This window comes from Lissotriton helveticus, chromosome 1_2 (genome assembly GCF_964261635.1).
Source record: "Lissotriton helveticus chromosome 1_2, aLisHel1.1, whole genome shotgun sequence".
Taxonomy (NCBI): domain Eukaryota; kingdom Metazoa; phylum Chordata; class Amphibia; order Caudata; family Salamandridae; genus Lissotriton; species Lissotriton helveticus.
In genome coordinates, this window is record NC_136058.1 from 210,364,712 (window position 1) to 210,386,916 (window position 22,205).

The following is a 22,205-nucleotide window of genomic DNA, read 5'->3' on the forward strand; positions in this document are numbered from 1 at the left end:
ATCCATGGAGGCCTCCCTTTATGAATGAAGCCATCCTTGGTGATGGGAACAATGTTCTTCTTGCACCTGGGATGATTGGACCATAAAACTCCACAATCTCCATATGCGAGAGTCAGTAAGCTAAAATGCCTCAGTGTAGGGTGAACAGACATCTTAGATTTGACTGGACAGTCCTGTTTTTTCAGTCCTCTGTTCTGGTAGACTTGCCCAGGTTTTGAGAGGCCCCACTGAACTAGCCTCTATGAGCCCATAGTTAGTCTATGTCCCGTATTGCCTCCGTGTCTGTTTACTCAGTTAGTGAGAGCCGTCTTCAAGGCATTGTGCACCCCTCTGCGATGTGGAATTGTAAGTCGTACTCCTGTTTTTGTGAGATATTATGCTTTTTTGGGCTTTGGAATTCTGGTCGCCTTAGCTCAGTGGGATGATGAGCTCAAGATAGATAGAGGCGGATGCTGTTCTCCCAATGCTGCTGCAGGCGACTACCCTTTCCGGCAGGATGGGTGGTCCTAGAATCGAAATAAATCTTGCACTGTGCACAGTGTGAACCTGGAGGGCCTTAGCCAAAAGGTACAGGCTTACTACACTGTATGCCCCGTCTCTACCACTGGCTGCACACCCTAATATCTTGGCGGCTCTGGAGAAACTTGCGATATGGTATCTAGAGGCTTACTACCTTGGGGGACTTGTATAAACAAGGGCAGTTTCGTTCGCTGCAGGATGTACAAGGGGACCGACGTCACAGCTTTATGCTAAGATTCATATATGTCTGGGTGTGGCAAGCGATTAGGGGTATCTACCTGGCCTTTCCAGCAAAGCCTAGACCGATGAGAGCACTGCAGCCGGTGCTGGCTGGGGCAGAGAAAAAGGGCCTAATTACCAGGCTCTACAATGTTTCGCAAAGGGAGAAGGAGCAGGGAGAATACCCCTCTCATTTGAAATGGAGCTTGGCGCTGGGACCTGCATTAATTACAGAGCAGTGGCAAAACTGCTGCACACTCACTGGGCGCCTTACATCGAACTGTAATCTCTGTATGATCCACTTTAAGTTTTTGCACCATTTGTACTATACCGCCTTGCACCTTTGTAAGTATGGGCTGCGGGAAAATGCTAATTGTGTGAGGTGTGGACAGGCAGACGCTGATTTTCTGCATCTGGCATGGTCCTGTGCTGGTGTATTCGAGTATTGGACTAGGGCGGTGAAGGTGTTAAGTGATGTTGTTATGGAACCTGTGCGCTGTACTCTGGATGTGCGCCTCCTGGGCAGCGTTAAGAGTCTCAAGCCCTGCCACTGGCGCATTGTTGCAGTCTTGACCCTGATGGCCAAGAGGGCGGTGGCACTGAACTGGGGGGCAAAATCTATTCCCACTGTTAAAAAATTGATTCATGGTCATATTTATTTTTATATAAATGTATGCTTGTTTTTATGAAGGTAAGCCTGCGGCTCATGCCAAGCTTCCGAGGGGGTGATCGGGGGCTATCTGAGAATGTGACCTTCCTTTCCCTGACATGGAAGCAAGGGTCCATATTTGGCCTAAAGTACCTACCTCAGCCAAATAGCGACCCCCAGGTCTAACAGTCACCTAGAATGCGAATGTGCCCACTACTACAGAGGGGCCGGCTGGGATTATATACGAGCCATGGGCTCAGTTGGTCAAAGAGGGATTGCAAACAAAGTTACCGTCATTGCTGGATGGTGCAGGAAAATGGATTACATGTTTGGAAAAAAACACATCAGGTATCAGTCTAGCAATAGGAGAAATTCAGAGTCTGCTAAGCAGACTAACACAGTGTCCAACCAAGCTTGCATTCCAGCAATTACGCTAAATACCCAGCATAACAGTGCTGCATGTAATAAAGACAGGTACCAGATCTGGACCACCCTGAGAAAATTATTCCCTGACCACCCAGATGTAGGAGGTCAAATGGCAGAGACCATGAAGCCAGAGGAAAGCATAAACACTTTCCTAAATAGGAGGAGGGAAAGATGGCAACAAAATACTGGCCAACTTTGGACAGATACAGGCCCACAAGTCAAATTTTTCCATAATATTCTTAAGGAAGGGTTTACCCACTGAGAAACAGGACAGGCTTGACAGTGTAGTTGCTTTATATACCAAACCCTGGCAGGAGATACAAACTCATATACTCCACCACCATAAGAAAAAGCAAGGAAAGGATAGAGAGATGCATGAGCAGACCCAAAGAGAAACAGCAAAATTAGTGCAGCAGAAACTGAAAAAGACTGCCCTCGAGGGGTCAGCGTTGGCTGCAGCTGTGCAGATGGCACCAATCCCAATGGCGGCTCCACCAAAAATGTTTAGAGGGATCCAAACAAGGAGTTTGGGAGAACAAACAGGTTATGGTAGTGGAGGCCAGGGAGGGGGTCACAACCAGACATTAGAGAGTGCTACAATGGCCGAAGCCGGGGTCACTTGGTAGATGCATGCCAGACAAAGGCATACCATGAGCAGCAAAAGCAGCAGAGGTTAGAGAGCCTGGAGCAGCTACCACAAAACCCCATGAACGTCCCTCCTCAGCATCAACCTCAGGGTAATCAGAACGTATCATACACTCAGTCGCAGGGAGGTCCGTTGACTGCCACACAACCACAGCAGGGATCAAGTAATTGGGCAATCACATAGCAGCAGCAACCACAGACAGGCAATCCCGCACAACAGTGACTGGGGCCACAACCCCGGCAACGAGGGGTAACAGTGCGGGGGTAGCACCTTCACAGAACCATAGAGCCAAAATCCACAATAAAATAGAACCCTCAGTAGATGAAGACAGGTAGAATTAACCACAGCGATTTATCATGACTAGCATTCCTCTATCCCATTTTCCCACATATTGTATCAGAACAGATAGAACTACAGCATTGGGAGTCCAAATAGACGTTTTACTTGCTTCCAGGAATTCAGTGTTGCTGGAGGATTTGTCGATCAGGTGTCCACACTAAGCTCGGCATTGATGGTGATTCCATGGGAGCACAGAATAATCAGTTTGCCTAAAGCTCCTACAGAAACTAGGCCTCACTCTGCTGTGCTCTCCAAGACGGGATTCACTGGCCACACCTCAAGGGGGCTGGAATTTTTATTTATTTAAATGCTGACACCCAGGTTTTGCAGCCAAAGTCTAATGGGGTGCATTCCAATCACCCAGTCAAAGAGTCCCCATTTTCGGACATCATGCCCATGCTTAATGATTCCTTCATGGCATGTAGTCCCCACAGCACCCGAAAAGACTCTAAAAGCCTCTGAATCCATGGAGGCCTCCCTTTATGAATGAAGCCATCCTTGGTGATGGGAACAATGTTCTTCTTGCACCTGGGATGATTGGACCATAAAACTCCACAATCTCCATATGCGAGAGTCAGTAAGCTAAAATGCCTCAGTGTAGGGTGAACAGACATCTTAGATTTGACTGGACAGTCCTGTTTTTTCAGTCCTCTGTTCTGGTAGACTTGCCCAGGTTTTGAGAGGCCCCACTGAACTAGCCTCTATGAGCCCATAGTATGTATAGGCATTTATAGTTAGTCTATGTCCCGTATTGCCTCCGTGTCTGTTTACTCAGTTAGTGAGAGCCGTCTTCAAGGCATTGTGCACCCCTCTGCGATGTGGAATTGTAAGTCATACTCCTGTTTTTGTGAGATATTATGCTTTTTTGGGCTTTGGAATTCTGGTCACCTTAGCTCAGTGGGATGATGAGCTCAAGATAGATAGAGGCGGATGCTGTTCTCCCAATGCTGCTGCAGGCGACTACCCTTTCCGGCAGGATGGGTGGTCCTAGAATCGAAATAAATCTTGCACTGTGCACAGTGTGAACCTGGAGGGCCTTAGCCAAAAGGTACAGGCTTACTACACTGTATGCCCCGTCTCTACCACTGGCTGCACACCCTAATATCTTGGCGGCTCTGGAGAAACTTGCGATACGGTATCTAGAGGCTTACTACCTTGGGGGACTTGTATAAACAAGGGCAGTTTCGTTCACTGCAGGATGTACAAGGGGACCGACGTCACAGCTTTATGCTAAGATTCATATATGTCTGGGTGTGGCAAGCGATTAGGGGTATCTACCTGGCCTTTCCAGCAAAGCCTAGACCGATGAGAGCACTGCAGCCGGTGCTGGCTGGGGCAGAGAAAAAGGGCCTAATTACCAGGCTCTATAATGTTTCGCAAAGGGAGAAGGAGCAGGGAGAATACCCCTCTCATTTGAAATGGAGCTTGGCGCTGGGACCTGCATTAATTACAGAGCAGTGGCAAAACGGCTGCACACTCACTGGGCGCCTTACATCGAACTGTAATCTCTGTATGATCCACTTTAAGTTTTTGCACCATTTGTACTATACCGCCTTGCAACTTTGTAAGTATGGGCTGCGGGAAAATGCTAATTGTGTGAGGTGTGGACAGGCAGACGCTGATTTTCTGCATCTGGCATGGTCCTGTGCTGGTGTATTCGAGTATTGGACTAGGGTGGTGAAGGTGTTAACTGATGTTGTTATGGAACCTGTGCGCTGTACTCTGGATGTGCGCCTCCTGGGCAGCGTTAAGAGTCTCAAGCCCTGCCACTGGCGCATTGTTGCAGTCTTGACCCTGATGGCCAAGAGGGCGGTGGCACTGAACTGGGGGGCAAAATCTATTCCCACTGTTAAAAAATTGATTCATGGTCATATTTATTTTTATATAAATGTATGCTTGTTTTTATGAAGGTAAGCCTGGCGGCTCATGCCAAGCTTCCGAGGGGGTGATCGGGGGCTATCTGAGAATGTGACCTTACTTTCCCTGACATGGAAGCAAGGGTCCATATTTGGCCTAAAGTACCTACCTCAGCCAAATAGCGACCCCCAGGTCTAACAGTCACCTAGAATGCGAAGTGCCCACTACTACAGAGGGGCCGGCTGGGATTATATACGAGCCATGGGCTCAGTTGGTCAAAGAGGGATTGCAAACAAAGTTACCGTCATTGCTGGATGGGGCAGGAAAATGGATTACATGTTTGGAGAAAAACACATCAGGTATCAGTCTAGCAATAGGAGAAATTCAGAGTCTGCTAAGCAGACTAACACAGTGTCCAACCAAGCTTGCATTCCAGCAATTACGCTAAAAAATACCCAGCATAACAGTGCTGCATGTAATAAAGACAGGCACCAGATCTGGACCACCCTGAGAAAATTATTCCCTGACCACCCAGATGTAGGAGGTCAAATGGCAGAGACCATGAAGCCAGAGGAAAGCATAAACACTTTCCTAAATAGGAGGAGGGAAAGATGGCAACAAAATACTGGCCAACTTTGGACAGATACAGGCCCACAAGTCAAATTTTTCCATAATATTCTTAAGAAAGGGTTTACCCACTGAGAAACAGGACAGGCTTGACAGTGTAGTTGCTTTATATACCAAACCCTGGCAGGAGATACAAACTCATATACTCCACCACCATAAGAAAAAGCAAGGAAAGGATAGAGAGATGCATGAGCAGACCCAAAGAGAAACAGCAAAATTAGTGCAGCAGAAACTGAAAAAGACTGCCCTCGAGGGGTCAGCGTTGGCTGCAGCTGTGCAGATGGCACCAATCCCAATGGCGGCTCCACCAAAAATGTTTAGAGGGATCCAAACAAGGAGTTTGGGAGAACAAACAGGTTATGGTAGTGGAGGCCAGGGAGGCAGGTCACAACCAGACATTAGAGAGTGCTACAATGGCCGAAGCCGGGGTCACTTGGTAGATGCATGCCGGACAAAGGCATACCATGAGCAGCAAAAGCAGCAGAGGTTAGAGAGCCTGGAGCAGCTACCACAAAACCCCATGAACGTCCCTCCTCAGCATCAACCTCAGGGTAATCAGAACGTATCATACACTCAGTCGCAGGGAGGTCCATTGACTGCCACACAACCACAGCAGGGATCAAGTAATTGGGCAATCACATAGCAGCAGCAACCACAGACAGGCAATCCCGCACAACAGTGACTGGGGCCACAACCCCGGCAACGAGGGGTAACAGTGCGGGGGTAGCACCTTCACAGAACCATAGAGCCAAAATCCACAATAAAATAGAACCCTCAGTAGATGAAGACAGGTAGAATTAACCACAGCGATTTATCATGACTAGCATTCCTCTATCCCATTTTCCCACATATTGTATCAGAACAGATAGAACTACAGCATTGGGAGTCCAAATAGACGTTTTACTTGCTTCAAGGAATTCAGTGTTGCTGGAGGATTTGTCGATCAGGTGTCCACACTAAGCTCGGCATTGATGGTGATTCCATGGGAGCACAGAACAATCAGTTTGCCTAAAGCTCCTACAGAAACTAGGCCTCACTCTGCAGTTGCTCTCCAAGACGGGATTCACTGGCCACACCTCAAGGGGGCTGGAATGTTTTTTTATTTAAAAGCTGACACCCAGGTTTCGCAGCCAAAGTCTAATGGGGTGCATTCCAATCACCCAGTCAAAGAGTCCCCATTTTCGGACATCACGCCCATGCTTAATGATTCCTTCATGGCATGTAGTCCCCACAGCACCTGAAAAGACTCTAAAAGCCTCTGATTCCATGGAGGCCTCACTTTATGAATGAAGCCTTCCTTGGTGACGGGAACAATGTTCTTCTTGCACCTGGGATGATTGGACCATAAAACTCCACAATCTCCATATGCGAGAGTCAGTAAGCTAAAATGCCTCAGTGTAGGGTGAACAGACATCTTAGATTTGACTGGACAGTCCTGTTTTTTCAGTCCTCTGTTCTGGTAGATTTGCCAAGGTTTTGAGAGGCCCCACTGAACTAGCCTCTATGAGCCCATAGTTAGTCTATGTCCCGTATTTCCTCCGTGTCTGTTAACTCAGTTAGTGAGAGCAGTCTTCAAGGCATTCTGCACCCCTCTGCGATGTGGAATTGTAAGTCATACTCCTGTTTTTGTGAGATATTCTGCTTTTTTGGGCTTTGGAATTCTGGTCACCTTAGCTCAGTGGGATGATGAGCTCAAGACTCCATTTGGGGGTTTATTCAACCTTTCAATGCGGAGTGTGGCACATGGGAGAGGGGGCGCAAGGGACTAAGGCTCCCTAGTCTCTACCCCTGCTCCAGATGAATCGCACTGCACCGGGTGCGCCCCTTCCATGCTCAACCCTAATTTGAAGCATAGTCAACTCACATTGCTCCAGCCTTGCAGGTACCATCCAGGAAATGGTAATCCATGACTGCTGACCCTACTAAGGGCATTATAGGGGAGGAGGGAAAATTCACAGAGCAGCCTCTGACCCTCTGCTCATGGGGGAAGGAAACAATGAATGATGTGACTCAAGGAAACACCCAAAAGTAAAATAAAAATACGGCCAAAACTAACCCAAAATAAAGATTTCAGATAAAAAGATGGGGTGGAGATAAGATTACCTGAGGCCACTAGGGACGGTCAGATAGCACACCATGAGCCAGGAACAGGGGAATGCACAAGCATAAAAATGTATTCACTGGACATGTGGCAAGAGCCAGTAACACCAAACAGCAACAGGGTCCTTTTTCTGACATTTCTGCACACATGTAGCAAACATGTGGACTAAATAACACAGCTTATAGCAAATGTAACTGGGGTACAATGAAAACAGGTAGCCCCTAGCAGGAAAAGAGTCTCAGGCAGGGACCGTCAACAAACACCCTCACACCGGGCGAGGTGCCTTGGATAAAATCAGTGATGCCCATAGAACTGCTAAAGCCACAGTTCTATCCCTCCTTGCACTCATGAGATCACTTCAGAAACATTCTGTTGACCTGACCACCCAGAAATGAATTGTCAGAGAAGGTCCGATAACACCCAAGCAGGATTAGGTGTGGGCTCAACATCTTATTTAATAAAATAAGATTTGTCTATATTCTAATAATCACTTCTCTCACCCCCCAAATCACTGAAAGACTTTTCCAAAAGGGGTTGTCTTCCTATACCTCACTAGATCCTGACTAGTCGGTTGATAGGAACACCCCAGTGGTAAATATACAGGTCCCCCAAAACCGTTGACAACGGCGCACGTGATTAGCTGAATTGACAACCGACAAAGTTCCTTTAAAACCTGTAACCACAAAGACAATGAAGTGCACCAAGGCTTACTTGTCGTCAACACCCATGACCCAAACGGAGAAAAGACATTACGTACTTACACAAATTAAATCAGAGAAAAACCACAGGCCCTCAGCAAGGGGTCTACCTAGCACCCACGCTGGTGCATCATTCCAAAGTGCCATTGAGCCCTTCCACGGCGATGACACCCCTGATCTAAACACTGCAAATCGTTTTTTAACCTGTCAGAGAAACACAGTCACCAGAGGAGCACAAATGACACCCAGGGGATCCATAACTCGAACTGCACTAACATAAATAAAAGTTATGTATATTTATATGGTGATGTATGATCTGCCTACTATGAGTAGTCCCACACTTGAGTACTACAGAGGAACTGTTGAGTCCAAAGAAATTCATTAATGGGAAGCTACAGCGCCTGCTTTGGGACCTTGCATATCTTATCTACAATTACATTAAACAAAACACCAGCATCCCTCATACACTGCACAGTGTCCTCTAACATAATAGAAGGTAGGAGCACATGACCACAGTCAGCTTCCAAGCATCAATCAGATCATGCTGTGTCTGCTCATTGATCCTACACGTTGCAGTCACAGGTAGACTTTAATTGTCCCAAGAATTAGTTCTTGAGAAAGCAAATGCCTTATTCACTCTACCTATGTAGGCTAAGGGACAAGATCCAACCCAACAAAATAGAGCCTCACAACGTAGTTGTCAATATTACCCAATACAACACTAACCCAACAGCGCTGTACATCCTTACTGAGCCCGCTGCTATTCAAAGTGAGCAGGACGGAATGTGTAGGAAAGGTATCATGGGGAAAAGATCACACAGCCCGAGATTTCCTGAAGAAGAGATTTTTGGAGTTAGAAAATCCCCCAACTCACAAACACATTTGCTACAGCATTCATCTTTGGACCAAGGGTGCCTTAGTGTATCCAGGGCGGTCTTCTTAAACAACAAGTTGTCTCTCGAAATGGGATTCCAATGTAGGGCTTCCAACTAGCGGATAAAAAGGGGAATGAGTCACCGCACAGAGGAGGGCCGAAGGAAAGTATGACTACCCCATGTCATGAAAATCAAGGCCACCCAGGTGGGTGGATACAATTGGCTAGAAGGGAAAGGTCAATCCCTGATTTTACAGAAATATACGCTCTATTTCATATGTTTTAGAGGAAATAAAACTGAGGAGAGATATTCCATATTCCGAATATGCCATGGGCACATCCCCTCCTATGGAATATTATTAGCAGTGCAGCGAGAATGTCTACACTCAGGTGACTCCCAGATGGAGGGGACTGTTTCTCTTGTCACTGTGCACACCCCGACCCTGGTCATTCCTGGAGAACAACTAACAGACTTGTACCAGCACCTGTTAAAGAAAAAGACCACATTGCTGCACAAAACTAGTGAAAAGAGAGCTGTGGACAAATTTTGGCTGAGCTCAATTCAAAGACATTCCATAAGAGTTTTGACTGTTCATGGAAGCACAGCTAGGGGTGAGGTGGTCGATACCCTTCTTCACCCTGCAGACAAAAGCTAATGCCGGCTGGCTGCAAATTACCGGGTGAGAAATGCTCACAATAATGAACAGCACTGAACTCTGCCTCAATTCGATCAAGGAAGAAATGTGAGCCCATCCTCCTCATGACAATGCAGCACTGTTATGCATTGCACTGAATGAATGCAATGTAGGGAAGGGGTGGGTGCCAAGATCGGAGCTGCCTGTTGCCTGTTCATCCCAGGAAATTACATGGAATCTACAAAGACGCATGTGTGAAGAGGGAGGTGCCGCCGAGCTGGAGTGTTTTTCAAATTGGTTCTCCTGGCTCGCACAATGGAAATCCGGTTTATGTAAATCACTGTTGCCAGTTATCGCTGTGTTTTTATTGCTATGCGGGAGTCTACAATTGGGGATTACTTGCTGTAAAAATGCAGTCCTCAAACTGGGAAGACTGCAAATAATTAAGCAGGTAGTTGTAGTCAAAAAGCAAGCATAAGGAACAGTAGGCCCCAAATAAATTAACTGTTACAAATGCATGAGTTAGATAGCGTAGTTGAAAAATTAACTGGAAGTTGGACTGTTAACATGGAGATCGATGAATTAATCGATAAAAAATTAAATCTCATCCTTATTGATAGACCCGCCCATTCTGAACTCCCTATCAACCTCGTTTTGCAAATATGTAGTCATGCAGGCACTGAGACCTAGGCCCTGGATTATTGATTGATAGGTCACAGATGGGAGGGTGCCTGGCTGGCAGGTAAACACTTGGACAGGAAAACCTTGATAAATCCCACAGATAAACACAGCGACATTACAATGGTCTGGGGAGACTGACACGATAAAGAACACCTGGCCAGAGGGGGGTACACGTGCTCCTAAAAACACATAAAGTAAGAGACCACATGATTAGGTACATATAGCCAATCAAGACCTAGCACACATAGTGATTACGCGCTCCCCATGCCAGACATCTGGACACGTTCACCACTAGCCACACTGTGTAACGCACGCTTGAGACCCACCTGCAGCAACTATTTTGACCATTCATTTATGACTCCAAAAGCACAATGGACATTCCTCACCATTTATGGTAGGCTGGAAACATTTATGATCTGTCATGTTTTTGTATATAAGAAGGCCATCCACCAAATGTAAATTGAGACAGTCCTCAGACTTAGGGCCCCATTAGGATGACGGGCGGACATTGTCCGCCCGCCACCCTATCGGAGAACGGGACCGCCCGCCATAAGGGCGGGGGTCCCATGGGGGGAATTAGGATGTGCCCGCCACAGTGGCGGGCACATCCTGTAGTTTTACCATTGTGACGGGCGGTGCACTCTGCACCGCCCGCCACAATGCAAAAAATGCTTTTACGCATTTGCATATGCAAAGCGGCAGGCACCGCGCTGTGCCTGCCGCTTTGCATATGCAAATGTGGGGGGGTACCTTAGGTACCTCCCATGTGCCCCCCGACAGTGGCGCCAACCTGGGGGCCCTGCAGGGGGCCCCCGCAGCAATGTCCGCATGCCTTTCCGTGGCGGCATTGCCGCAGCGGAAAGGCCCACACATTTCGCCATCATAATATGGCTGGCGGTGTCCATTGGACTCCGCCACCATATTAATCTATTACCGCCGCGGTCGCAAGGCGACCGCGGCGGTAAAGCGGCGGACGGTATTTCCGTCCGCCATTGTCCCCTCCGCCATCCTAATCAGGCGGAGGGGAAAACGAGAGTGGTTGCCGGGCGGATTGCCTCCGCCTGGGTGGCGGTGGCCACCGCCACCCTGGCGGAGGCAATCCGCCCGATATCCTAATGGAGCCCTTAGTGCCTGTAACTGTTCTCCCGGCCGCAAACTGTTCCTATTTTGCCAAGCGCCTCTTGTCTTTTGTTTTTGTAAGGATTTCAAACTCAAGCAACATCCTTTTAACTTCTAATGTATTTCAAATTTCCCTAATTTGATATGCTTCTTGCATTCTTCCATTTCACTAAGCATTGCTTTAATTAACTTTGCAGCCCTAAAGCCTTTCGCCTACCTTCTCCTTACCTGCTCTCTAGTATTCCATGTTCCTCTCCTGGGGTTGGGCTTTCTTCAGCCGCTCTGCCCTCTGTCAGTACCTGGCAAAAGTGCTTGAGCAATACAAGCTATGTGAGTAAACCAACATGTTCTGTTGTGATGAGGCCACCCTGAAACATCATGGTTCACTGAGAAAAATGTAAGTGCAATATTTTAAACATTTCCGATTTTGGAAAATCCTTAATAAGGTTATTAAGATACGTATACTATCTATGTTGGTACTTATTTGTTTTCCAGGCACAGACGTTGATAGTTGTTTGTGTATTAGGGAGCAGAATAATGAAATTGTATGTTCATTGGACTCTGTGTAATCCAACCAACATTGCATTACAGAAATGGTTTTAAGTGGCGCTCAAGGGTTTCTCGGTTTACTCAAAAACATCTATCCTTGTGATTAGAGCAACTTGACGATGGAAAGTAATTCAATTGGATTTTTTTACTCCGGACTTTTTCACTCATTTTGGCATGTCTTGCAATTTCTGCTTGAGAAGATATCAGCCTGCCGTTTTACTGAAATAGCACGAAGTGAACTACAGTGGGCAAAGAAGGTCAAGAAAAGATTGGAAGACATCACAGGAACTTTAAAATTTGATTTAAAAATAGCTGCGTCCTAACTCTCTAAAGCAGACTTAAAAATAGACTGTAAAAAAGAATCTAGGTTGGCAGACTTGAAGTATGTAAGGAATGGACCTTCAACAAAACATATGGTAGATTCATTGGAATATATGCATGTCTTTCGGTACTTATCTGCACTTCGGATTGCATTAAATGTGCGTTATGTAAGAGCTGAGAAATTTGAAGTCTTTCTAGTTCAAGAGAATAACTGCACATGCAGACTGCCTTCTCAAAACTTCAATGTTTATGTTTTAATTGATTGTCATTTTTATAGGCTCCCTTGCTTGCTTTTAAAACCTCTTTCAAAAAAATATAATATAAATTGATAAAATGACGCACTAGCGCTTTGGTTAAGAAGGGAATTCTTTGATGTGATGTGCTCATTGGCTAAAGTTCTTAAAATATGTTTGGACTAGTGTCCTAATGTGTTTAAGTATTATGAATTGGTATTTATATAGTGTAATTATGTATAAAATGTTATTGATTTAAAAAAAATTATGTTTTAAAGACTGTATCTAAACATTAACGAGAAAACAACACTGGGTGTGGGCTTCCCACAGTAAGGCCAAGCCTCCTTATAGATAAGCAACAACACAAAAGCCAATACTGCAGAAATATCACAAAATAAATTTTCGAAAACACCATTGACTGCCTATGCACACCATAAGGACGCTATTCATCAGATAGCTTTTCCCAAATAGTCTAAACACTAACTGATTAAACAGATTTCCTTGGTGTTTTCGAAAATTTATTTTGTGATATTTCTAAAATTGTAAATATTGTTGCATGTATGTATGGTTGATGAGAGAGAGTGAGATTTGAATGTGAATGTTGATCAACTATGGTTGTTTTGTAATTTTTTCACTTGTGTGCACTTATCCTTGTAAATGTTATTTTTATACAAATTGTATTTTGTAGTGTCTGTCTTTTGATAAATTGTGAAATGTTTGGTGAATTTTAACCAACAAATACGTTCAAAAAATTGGTGAACAATAAATAAGATTAATCTCTGACAAATTAGTCCATACTCGCACTCAGTTTAGTTCTTTGTGTAGAGTAATTCCTTTCGTAAAGAAGCTGCAGTATTGGCTTTTGTGTTGTTGCTTATAAACATTATTAAAGTATGATCTGAACTCTGCTTGAGCATTCAAATAGTTAGGGGAATATGCAAAAGGAAGTGCCAGAGAGAGGCGTTAGCCCATCCGGTTAATGACTCTCTCCACCACTTCTGAAAAGCAAAGCTGCACCATATGTACAAGAATGTGGTGCAGCCTTGCGTTTCCCCCCTGCGATGGCGCTAAGTTTAGCAACTTAGTGCCAATGCAGGCACCCTTGTTCCTAAGGGCAAGGGTGTCTGCGAGCAGGGGAGGATTGCTTATCTGTAGACAGGTGTCCCTTCCTGCACATAAATAATCCTAAAATGCTATTCAGTCACTGTCATGTGTGCTGCTTCGTGCAGCACACATGGAAGTCAAAAAATTGAATTAAAAAAAAAAAATGTATGTGCAGGAAGGAACACCTTCCTACACATATACAATCCATGACATTTTGCTTTTTCCATGAGGAGAAATAAAGCATTTCTCCTTGTTTCGCCAACTTAAGACCAGGTTTCTCCTGGTCTTAATTTTGGTGCTGCCTCCTATGTATGCCACCCTTGTACATGGGGGCTGCGTCAAAAACAATGGGTGTTGTGGTGGAACGCATATCGCAAGACATTCTACCCACCCCTTTCACGTTAACCATAGCGTGAAAGGGGGCCTTATTTACAAGGCAGCGTAAGTGGCTTAACACTGTCATGTAAAGCAGTCCCTATCGCCACCACAACGTCGGTAAAAGTGACATTGTGGTGGGAATAGGGGCTTGTACATATGCCCCTTATTCTTTTGTTTTACATGCTTTCCTTTTTTTTCCTTGTTACTTTAGCCTACTGACATATCTGCACCACAGCTTATTATTTCTGATGTGAAAACACTGTGCGGGGCTAGGTTCACTAAATACATATAAAGGCACAGTTCAATTCCTACACACAGCTGTGATTTGAGCATGCCCATATTTAGGGAGGCATCAAGCTGGCACGGGAATAAAGTACTAGTCAGGAGAAATTGTCTCCATTCATGGTATCTTTCATATCAGTAATAGTCAATCATAGCATGACAAAATGTAACACAAGGACACTTCCTCACTCACAACATTTGAGCATAGTAGAAAAAGCAATAGAGATGTTACCAAATATCTGGAAGTTCTTTCTTTTGTTTAAAGTCTCAAAAAACACATGGCTGAAGCAGAGTGCGAGCAATTAGGTATTGGTTTACTCACAGCAAGAATTATGGGGCATATTACCAAGCAATAGCGATAATTATCGCTATTGCTTGGTTAGAGACAAAATTTTACCGCTGAGCTGCGGCGATTTTTATCGCAGATAAACCTTGGTACTACCAAGGTTTATCGCAAATGCGATAAAAAACGGCCGCAATGCATGAATATCGCTGAAAAGTCAGCGATATTCATGCATTACCAAGCTAATGCTCTTAGCCATGTTATCCACCTCCCATTGGATAACATGGCTAAGAACTGCTCAGGGCAGGTGTTAGCTTTTGGAGATATTCGCGCTTAGCGCGAATATCTCCAAAAGTTGGTAATAGGAGATAGCGATGTTAGCGACTGTTTCCAGTCGCTAACATCTTGGCACGCCCACTTTGCATGTCATTAGTGATAAATATCACTGACATGCAAAGTGGGGCCCAAGATGGTCGCTATCTCCTACTAACTGGTGTTAGCGACAGCTAGGTAATAGGGAGGTAATTTTATCTCCGCTTTCTTGGCTTTTAAAGCCAAAAAAGTGGAGATAAACCCCCTTGATAATATGCCCCTATTTTTGTTAAAAGAGCTCAAAAATTGTATAGGGCTAACATATTTCATTAAGATTTCTCTGTGTTGGCCCCTCGTCTCGCCTGTTTCGCTCTGACTGTTTAGCACCTTCACTGATGTGTGCGAAATGAACATATTTCTTGGTAGTTATGCATGCTATGTCAGTAGGATTTTTCTCATCCAGTCTTTTACATCTGATTCATTCTTTTTTATTTTTATTTTACGTTTTCTTGTTTACAATGCTGTTTCTAATTGCTTACCCGCTTGGCTGCGGACGGAATTCCCCCGTGGTGCAGAGAAATTCCAAGCCTGCGCAGTTCGGACGGCCCCCAGCCGTCCTTCGCACATGCTCACTGTGACACGACAGAGGTTAAGCGTATGTTTAAAATATGGTTCTGGTCTCGGACAGTCTTTTGCAAAGTTTGCAGCCCCCAAAATTCATGTATTAAAAAAAACTAAAATAAAATACAACCAATTACACTTCATTCAAATTATTTAAATATTGCAGGAGATACGCTTCTTGTTGAGTTACCTGCAGGTAGTTCAGAGGCATCCTTGTCTGTGATGTTGTCCGTATTTTCCTTCCTCTCCCAGGGATTCATCAGGTCTACTCGAGGAGCAATGCTATGCCTAGTCCACCATGTTAAGCGAACAAGCTGATAAAAAGATGTTTTAAATATTTAAATTATTTTAGGAAAATCATTAAAGTGACCAGCAATATAAAATCTATAAAGGGTAACAACAAATTTCAAACTAAAATTGCGTATCAGAAAATACTTTTGATTGGTTCATAGCCAGTAGATATTTTCAAAGAAAATTCAAAGACAAGGCTCATTACAGTATCAGTCCACATATCACTATGTTTAGCAGCTGCCGGTGAAGATCACAGAATTGTAATAAACAACTAGATGTTCACCAAGCTCAATGAAAAGACTGAGGCCAAGATTTATCAAGGGATTGCATTGCCCTTGTGTCCCATAAGGTTACGCAAGGCAACACAAGCCTTAAGTTACATTTACTATGCCACACAGAGGCACCTTACTTGGCTCTGTGTGGCATAGTAAATCTAAAGTAATGCAAGGCGGCAAAAATTGCTGCCTTGAGTTACTCTGCATTTGGAATGCGTTCCATGGGTGAAGTTCTACTGCTCCATGCATCCACCCATGTATTGTGACACATTCCCACATATACTTAGACTAGTAAATCTGTGAATGCATCAAAATACTACACCTTCCCAGGTGAGGCATAACGAGGAGAAATATGCCTATTTCTCCTCGTTATAAACTCTTTCTACGTGTTCTGCATTCTGGAGCACACATAGAAAGCACACACAGAAAGAGAAAAATGCCTCTACAGATTGTTTTCTGCAGTAAGGTATTACTTTCTGGACAAGATGAATCCTGACTATAATGCGGACACCCTTGAACCATGGCGCAAAGGTACCTATGTTGGTACTTAGCAGCCACAAGTGTGTCAGCACAGAGGGAGAGCAAGGATGTGCCATATGTTAGTTATTATGCTGCATTCATGCTCTCTCCATTTGATGCAGCTGCAGGACTCTGGCTGATGCACCTGCGCCCAGTGGGTGGCATAGGTACCTGAGAAGACTTTGGGCAGCATTTCCAGCTCCCCTAAAAAAAAAATGCTGCTATCTACTGAAGAAGGACAACTATCCTGAAACACGTGTCTAGAGATACACAGCGCTGGCTGAACCAACAAGGGTGAAAAATTAAATACTGTCACTGAAGTAAGTGTTATCATGCATTGCATTTAGCATGATGAATTGGGGTGAACTGAGTACTGCGATGTGAGAAGAATTTGGGCAACATGTCCAGCCCCCCAAACGAATGTGTTGATCTCTACTGAAGGACAATCTTAGAAATGGGATTCCTGACTGGCCGGAGTGTGCACGCAGGTCAGGCGGGATTCACCACTCTAGTTAGAGTAAGCTAGATAAACAATAAGATAGCCTGTGCTCATCTTCTAGTAGCTTGGCACAGAGCAGTCAGTCTTATATACAAAGGTGCTGTGTAAAATATTTGTGCAAAAAACTCAAACAGTAACAAAATGAATACAGCACCAAAAGACTCCATAGTGAGTTAAACATAGATATTATATTTTTATGAATAAAACAAGACCAAAATAACGAAGATGCAATACGTAGAACCTGAATAATTTATTTTCAAAGAATAAACCAAAAACAGTGCTTAGAAGTCAATAGCTCTAAAAGATTTCTGTAGGTCACACTAGACTGGGGTTAATCCAATATTCCGGCTGACTGTGATGGAGTACGGGTGCGATCCAGTTCCAAAAGGGTTCTGCTGAAGTTTTACCTTTTCAAGTTGAGTGAAGTGCCCAGTTTGTGGAAAAAGCAGTTACTTGGGAGCAAGTAGAGTGTTGCTAGCGATGGCCCTATGGGTGCAAAGTGTCAGCCGGGCATCGCAGACGGGGTCTTGGGGGTCAGGACACGATGCTGGGGCAGCTTGCCCCAATCCTTCCAATGAATTTTGTTGTGCACACTGCATCGCATTTGGTGATGCAGTGCACGCAACAACATTAATTTTATTTATTTATATGTTTACTTACCTGTTAAGATCCGTAATTCATACATTACTACCCTCCACCCTGCCCCTCCCCCTCCCCTCGTCACCGCCCGGCAGGTACTCCCACTACCGGCTGCGGCTGGCTGAAGGTGATGAAATCAGATGCAGGTCCCATTTCTGAGGCCCAGAATTTGGAGGGGGCACCTCCGGCAAGGGTAGGACTCACAGAAGGTAGAGTCCAGCAACATCAGCAGAATTGTAGGAAGTTGTGTCCCTGAGACTTCGAAAAACAGTCAACAAGCCAGCAAGCCCTTGGAGGTCACTTGGAGGGAAGGCAGAGTCCAGCTCTCCTTCCAGCAGAGTCAGGGATCAGAAGGCAGCAGGGCAACAGGCAGAAAAGCAGTCCTTCCAGAAAAGCAGTCCAGTTGAGTCCTTTAAACACCAGAGCAGATCTTCTAACAGAGGTTCAGTTCAAGATACAGAAGTGTCTGACTTTAGGGGGCAGAGGCCCAGTACCTATACACAAATTTGCCTATAACGTAGGGGTGACTTCAAAAGAGCTCTCTGAAGTGCACAAGGATGCCTTTCAACTCAGTCCAGTCCGCCAGGCTAACCATGGAGGGGTAAATCAGTGGTTTGTGTGAGGACAGTACACAACCTATTCAGATGAAAGTGTGAGCAACCTCTCCCCCTTACTGCCCAGGAAGGGTATCAGAATGCCAATGCATGCAGCTAAGTTCTTTGTCTAACCCAGCCCTTACTGTGCTTGTGGCTGTCTAGAGGGAATGCTCAAAGTGTACAGTCACCCAGCCGACATGTGGAAATGGAAATGGAAATGGATGTAGATTTATAGAGCGCGAATTGCTGCCCAGGGGCGTCCAAGCGCTAACATGTGTATTGGAGACAGGCTGTCAGGCTCAAAAAGCAGTAAGTATCAAGAAATGTCCCCTTTCTTAAAATAGCATTTCCAAAACAGTAATGTTAAATACAGCTTCTTTTTTAGAAATGTTATTTTAATTCATATTCAGGTATCATTTTCATGACAATTAAATAGACAAAAAGAAGCCTTTTTTAAAAAAAAATACATTTATTTTCATCTTACTGGAGGTACAGAAAAGGTGCTCCAATGACATGAAAAAGCATTCTTCTTCATCAAGAACTGTAATTGGAGAATTCCAGATACCCTTGACTTTCCTCAATGTGTCCACCCTTTGCACATACTGCTCCTCTAGTTTCCTAACACAATCCATTTTTGTTACCACGCTTTCGGATGTGGGACGGACAGTGGATATGTGGAGCATAAAATTGACTTTGCTAGTAGGGATAGATTCTATCATATGGCCCACAAAGCACATTTTAGGCAAATGTCTTTCTAAACTAAATGGGCTCTCTACTATACCCGGTATTGTCTGCAGCAAATGTTTCCAACCTTGTCAGTTAAATGTTTTCGCTGTGGGTATCTGCGAGGGGGCTGGGCACATGTGGAGTTTTTATGTCCCAAGCTGTTCGAGGTTTGAAATAAAATGATTGCCTTCTTGGGTGAAAAGCTACACATTCACATTCAACCAGACTTATAGGGGGCATCATTTAAAATTTTGACATCAGTATGTCAACTAAAGCTGCAACAACAATACTTTTTTATTAGGTCCCTGGTTGTGAAGTTGCTAATTCTTCATAAGTAGAAAACACATATCCCTCCCACAGTGTTAAATCCAACTTCACCAGGAAGAAGGATTTATCATTACCATTCCAAACATATCAAACATGAAAAATCTACTCCTTCCTGTGCTGACATATACGTGGGGTAGTCCTCTCAGTAGTGAAAAATAAAATAGGCTGTACACGTCCTACCTTTTTTTTTGTTTAAATAATTTTTATTAACCTTTTTTTGTTCGATTTGCACGTTATCAATAAAGCATACAGTCAGAACAGTGCTCACGTAGCGGAAGGATAAAGTAAGCAAAGTGATTGCCAGTAGCACAGTGCACGGTAACTAATAGCAACATGACAACGGAGATTTAAGGTATGGTGAGTACATCAAATCATGAGGCAATATCTCAAGAAGGACAGAGCAGTGCTGACAAATCACGTCACCAGACAGCATGTGAATAATTCAAGTACAGCGCAGTTCAAACTCAACCGGGAACATAGAGCACAACAAAACGAGGACAACATAAGTGAAGGATGGGTAGGGGAGAGTCGCTCAAGACCTGCTGCCGCCTCCTATGTCACCGGGGGGCCAAAAACCACCAAGAATTAGTGACAGTGGGGCTCTGAGAAAGAGGGGCTAAATCAGTTTGGGTATCGGCATTAGTCTGCATTCGCACCAGTGAGGGATATACCCTGAATGATAACCCTTGGTGATGTAGTCTGGTTCCCTGTGTCCGTGTCCACCCGTAGAAGTTTGGAGACCATTGCGTTCCATTGAGGTGCCCGGGGAACATACGAATGCCAAGCAGGTCCTCTCTATCTAGCGCCGCGCCCTCCGCTTTCGGCCAGTTAAGCAGGGATCGGTGCCAAGCAAGTGGGTGAGGCGATAGGGGGGATTTCCATCACTTGGTGATCAAGGTACATGTCATACCTTTAATGCATATAGCAGCCTGACCTTAGGTTTACTTAGGGCCTACCTTAGGGGTGACTTATATGTAATAAAATGGGAGGTTAAGGCTTGGCAAGTAGTTTTAAATGGCAAGTTGAGGTGGCAGCAACCTGCACACACCGGCAAGGCAGTGGCAGGCCTGAGACAGGTTTGAAAGGCTACTCCTGCAGGTGGTACAATCAGTGCTGCAGCCAACTAGTAGCATTCGAAGTACAGACCCTAGGAATATGGTATGCCACTTCACAAGATATTCTAATCAGGTATACACCAATGTCATCATGTTTAGGGGAGAAGCACATGCACTGGTTAGCAGTGATAAAGTGCTCAGAGTCCTGAGGCCAACAAAAAGGATCAGCAAAAATAGGAGGCAAAAAGTTGGGGGAAAGACCACCCAAAGGATGACAGGTCTAACAGACAACTATCCTGAAGCGCGTGTCTAAAGAGACACACAACTGGCTGCACCAACAAGGGTGAATAACTGGAGACTGTCACTGAAGTAAGTGTTATCATGCACATTATCTACCATGCTGCTTTGGGGTGAGCTTAGTGCTGGGATGTGAGGCAGTGTGCTCCCACCCCTTTTTTATTTGAAAAGGCTCCCATGACCTAATTAGCTGATGAGCTCTGGCTTATGCACCTGCACCCACTGAGTGGTAGAGAGACCTGAGAAGACTTTTTGCAGCGGTTCCAGCACCCTGAAAAATTGTGTTGCTCTCTACTGAAGAAAGACAACTATCTTTTTTTTTTTTTTTTTTTTTTCAAAAACCTTTATTGGAGTAAGCATAGAAAAGTACAAGAATGGGCCTACAACCTCACGGGCTGGCCGCTAATAACAAGGCAAAATGCATGTAAGAAAAATATACACCCGTGGATAGGTACAGCTCAAGTACAGAGCATTACTCTATAGACATCACAGAACAATTTGTATTTTTATTTTTTACAAAAAGAAAACATAAACACTAAAGGCGAATGGACGATAATTAAGGTCAGCCCAAAGAGCGGAGGGGACGGTTCCACGATCAGGAGAACACACCCAGAGCCCGGAGGCTCCAATCAAGTCGGGGAGGGGGGGGGAGGGGAGCAGCGGGGAGAACCGGAAGTATAAAAAACCTTACGGAAAGGTTCCGGGAACTCTAGTCTAGGGAGAAAGGACAATCTCAGCAGTGTTTTCAAGGGGAGGGGTGCAAATACCCCCACGATAATCATTCCACTGGCCCCAAACCTTCGTCCACGCCCTGGGTCTGCCCCTGGCCACATAAACCGTCTTCTCACGAAACATGGACCAGTCCATATTGTCTTCCCACCTCGAGACCTCAGGGGGCCTGGAAGCGCCCCAGAGTTGCGCGACATCCCGCTTCGCAATCATGTAACCAAGGGTAGCCCATCTGGTCTGGGCCACAGAGTAGTCAGTGGGTTCCCATACATTCAACAGACATCTGCGAGGCTCCGGTCGCAGGGCCACATCCGTAACAGCAGTCATCACCTCAAGCACAGCAGTCCAATAAGCAGCTATAACCGGACACTCCCAAAGGATATGCAAAAAGGTCGCACTCAAGCCACATCCACGCTTGCACAGCCCATCCGAAGAAAAGCCCATCGTAACCAGACGCGGACCAGTGACATAGACTCGATGAAGAATCTTAAGCTGAACCAAACGGAGACGGGCAGGAATGGCCACCTCCTTGGGAGAAGAGAGCGCCGATTGCCAATCCTCGACGTCCAGTTCCAACCCATCGCGAACCCAAGCCTCCCGAAGTCGGACCAGTAAGTCCACCCGATTATTAATCAACTTCTTGTAAATCAGAGAAATAGTGCTATCGGGAAGATGCCCATCAAGGACACGGTCCTCGAGGGGGGAAGATTCAGGCAAGGCCTCATCAGGAACCAAGACTGAGGCGAGGGCATGTCGGACCTGCAGGTAGCGAAAACATT

General features: G+C 45.1%; 1 protein-coding gene across 1 annotated transcript in view; it reads right to left on the reverse strand.

Annotated features, from left to right (window-relative positions):
• LOC144799843 (sodium/glucose cotransporter 4-like) overlaps nucleotides 1-22,205 on the reverse strand; it is a 791,764-nt gene that overhangs the window by 126,461 nt on the left and 643,098 nt on the right. Inside the window, exon 13 of the mRNA XM_078671423.1 lies at nucleotides 15,664-15,787. Coding sequence (XP_078527549.1) covers nucleotides 15,664-15,787 — 124 coding nt within the window. The remainder of the gene's footprint in view (nucleotides 1-15,663; nucleotides 15,788-22,205) is intronic.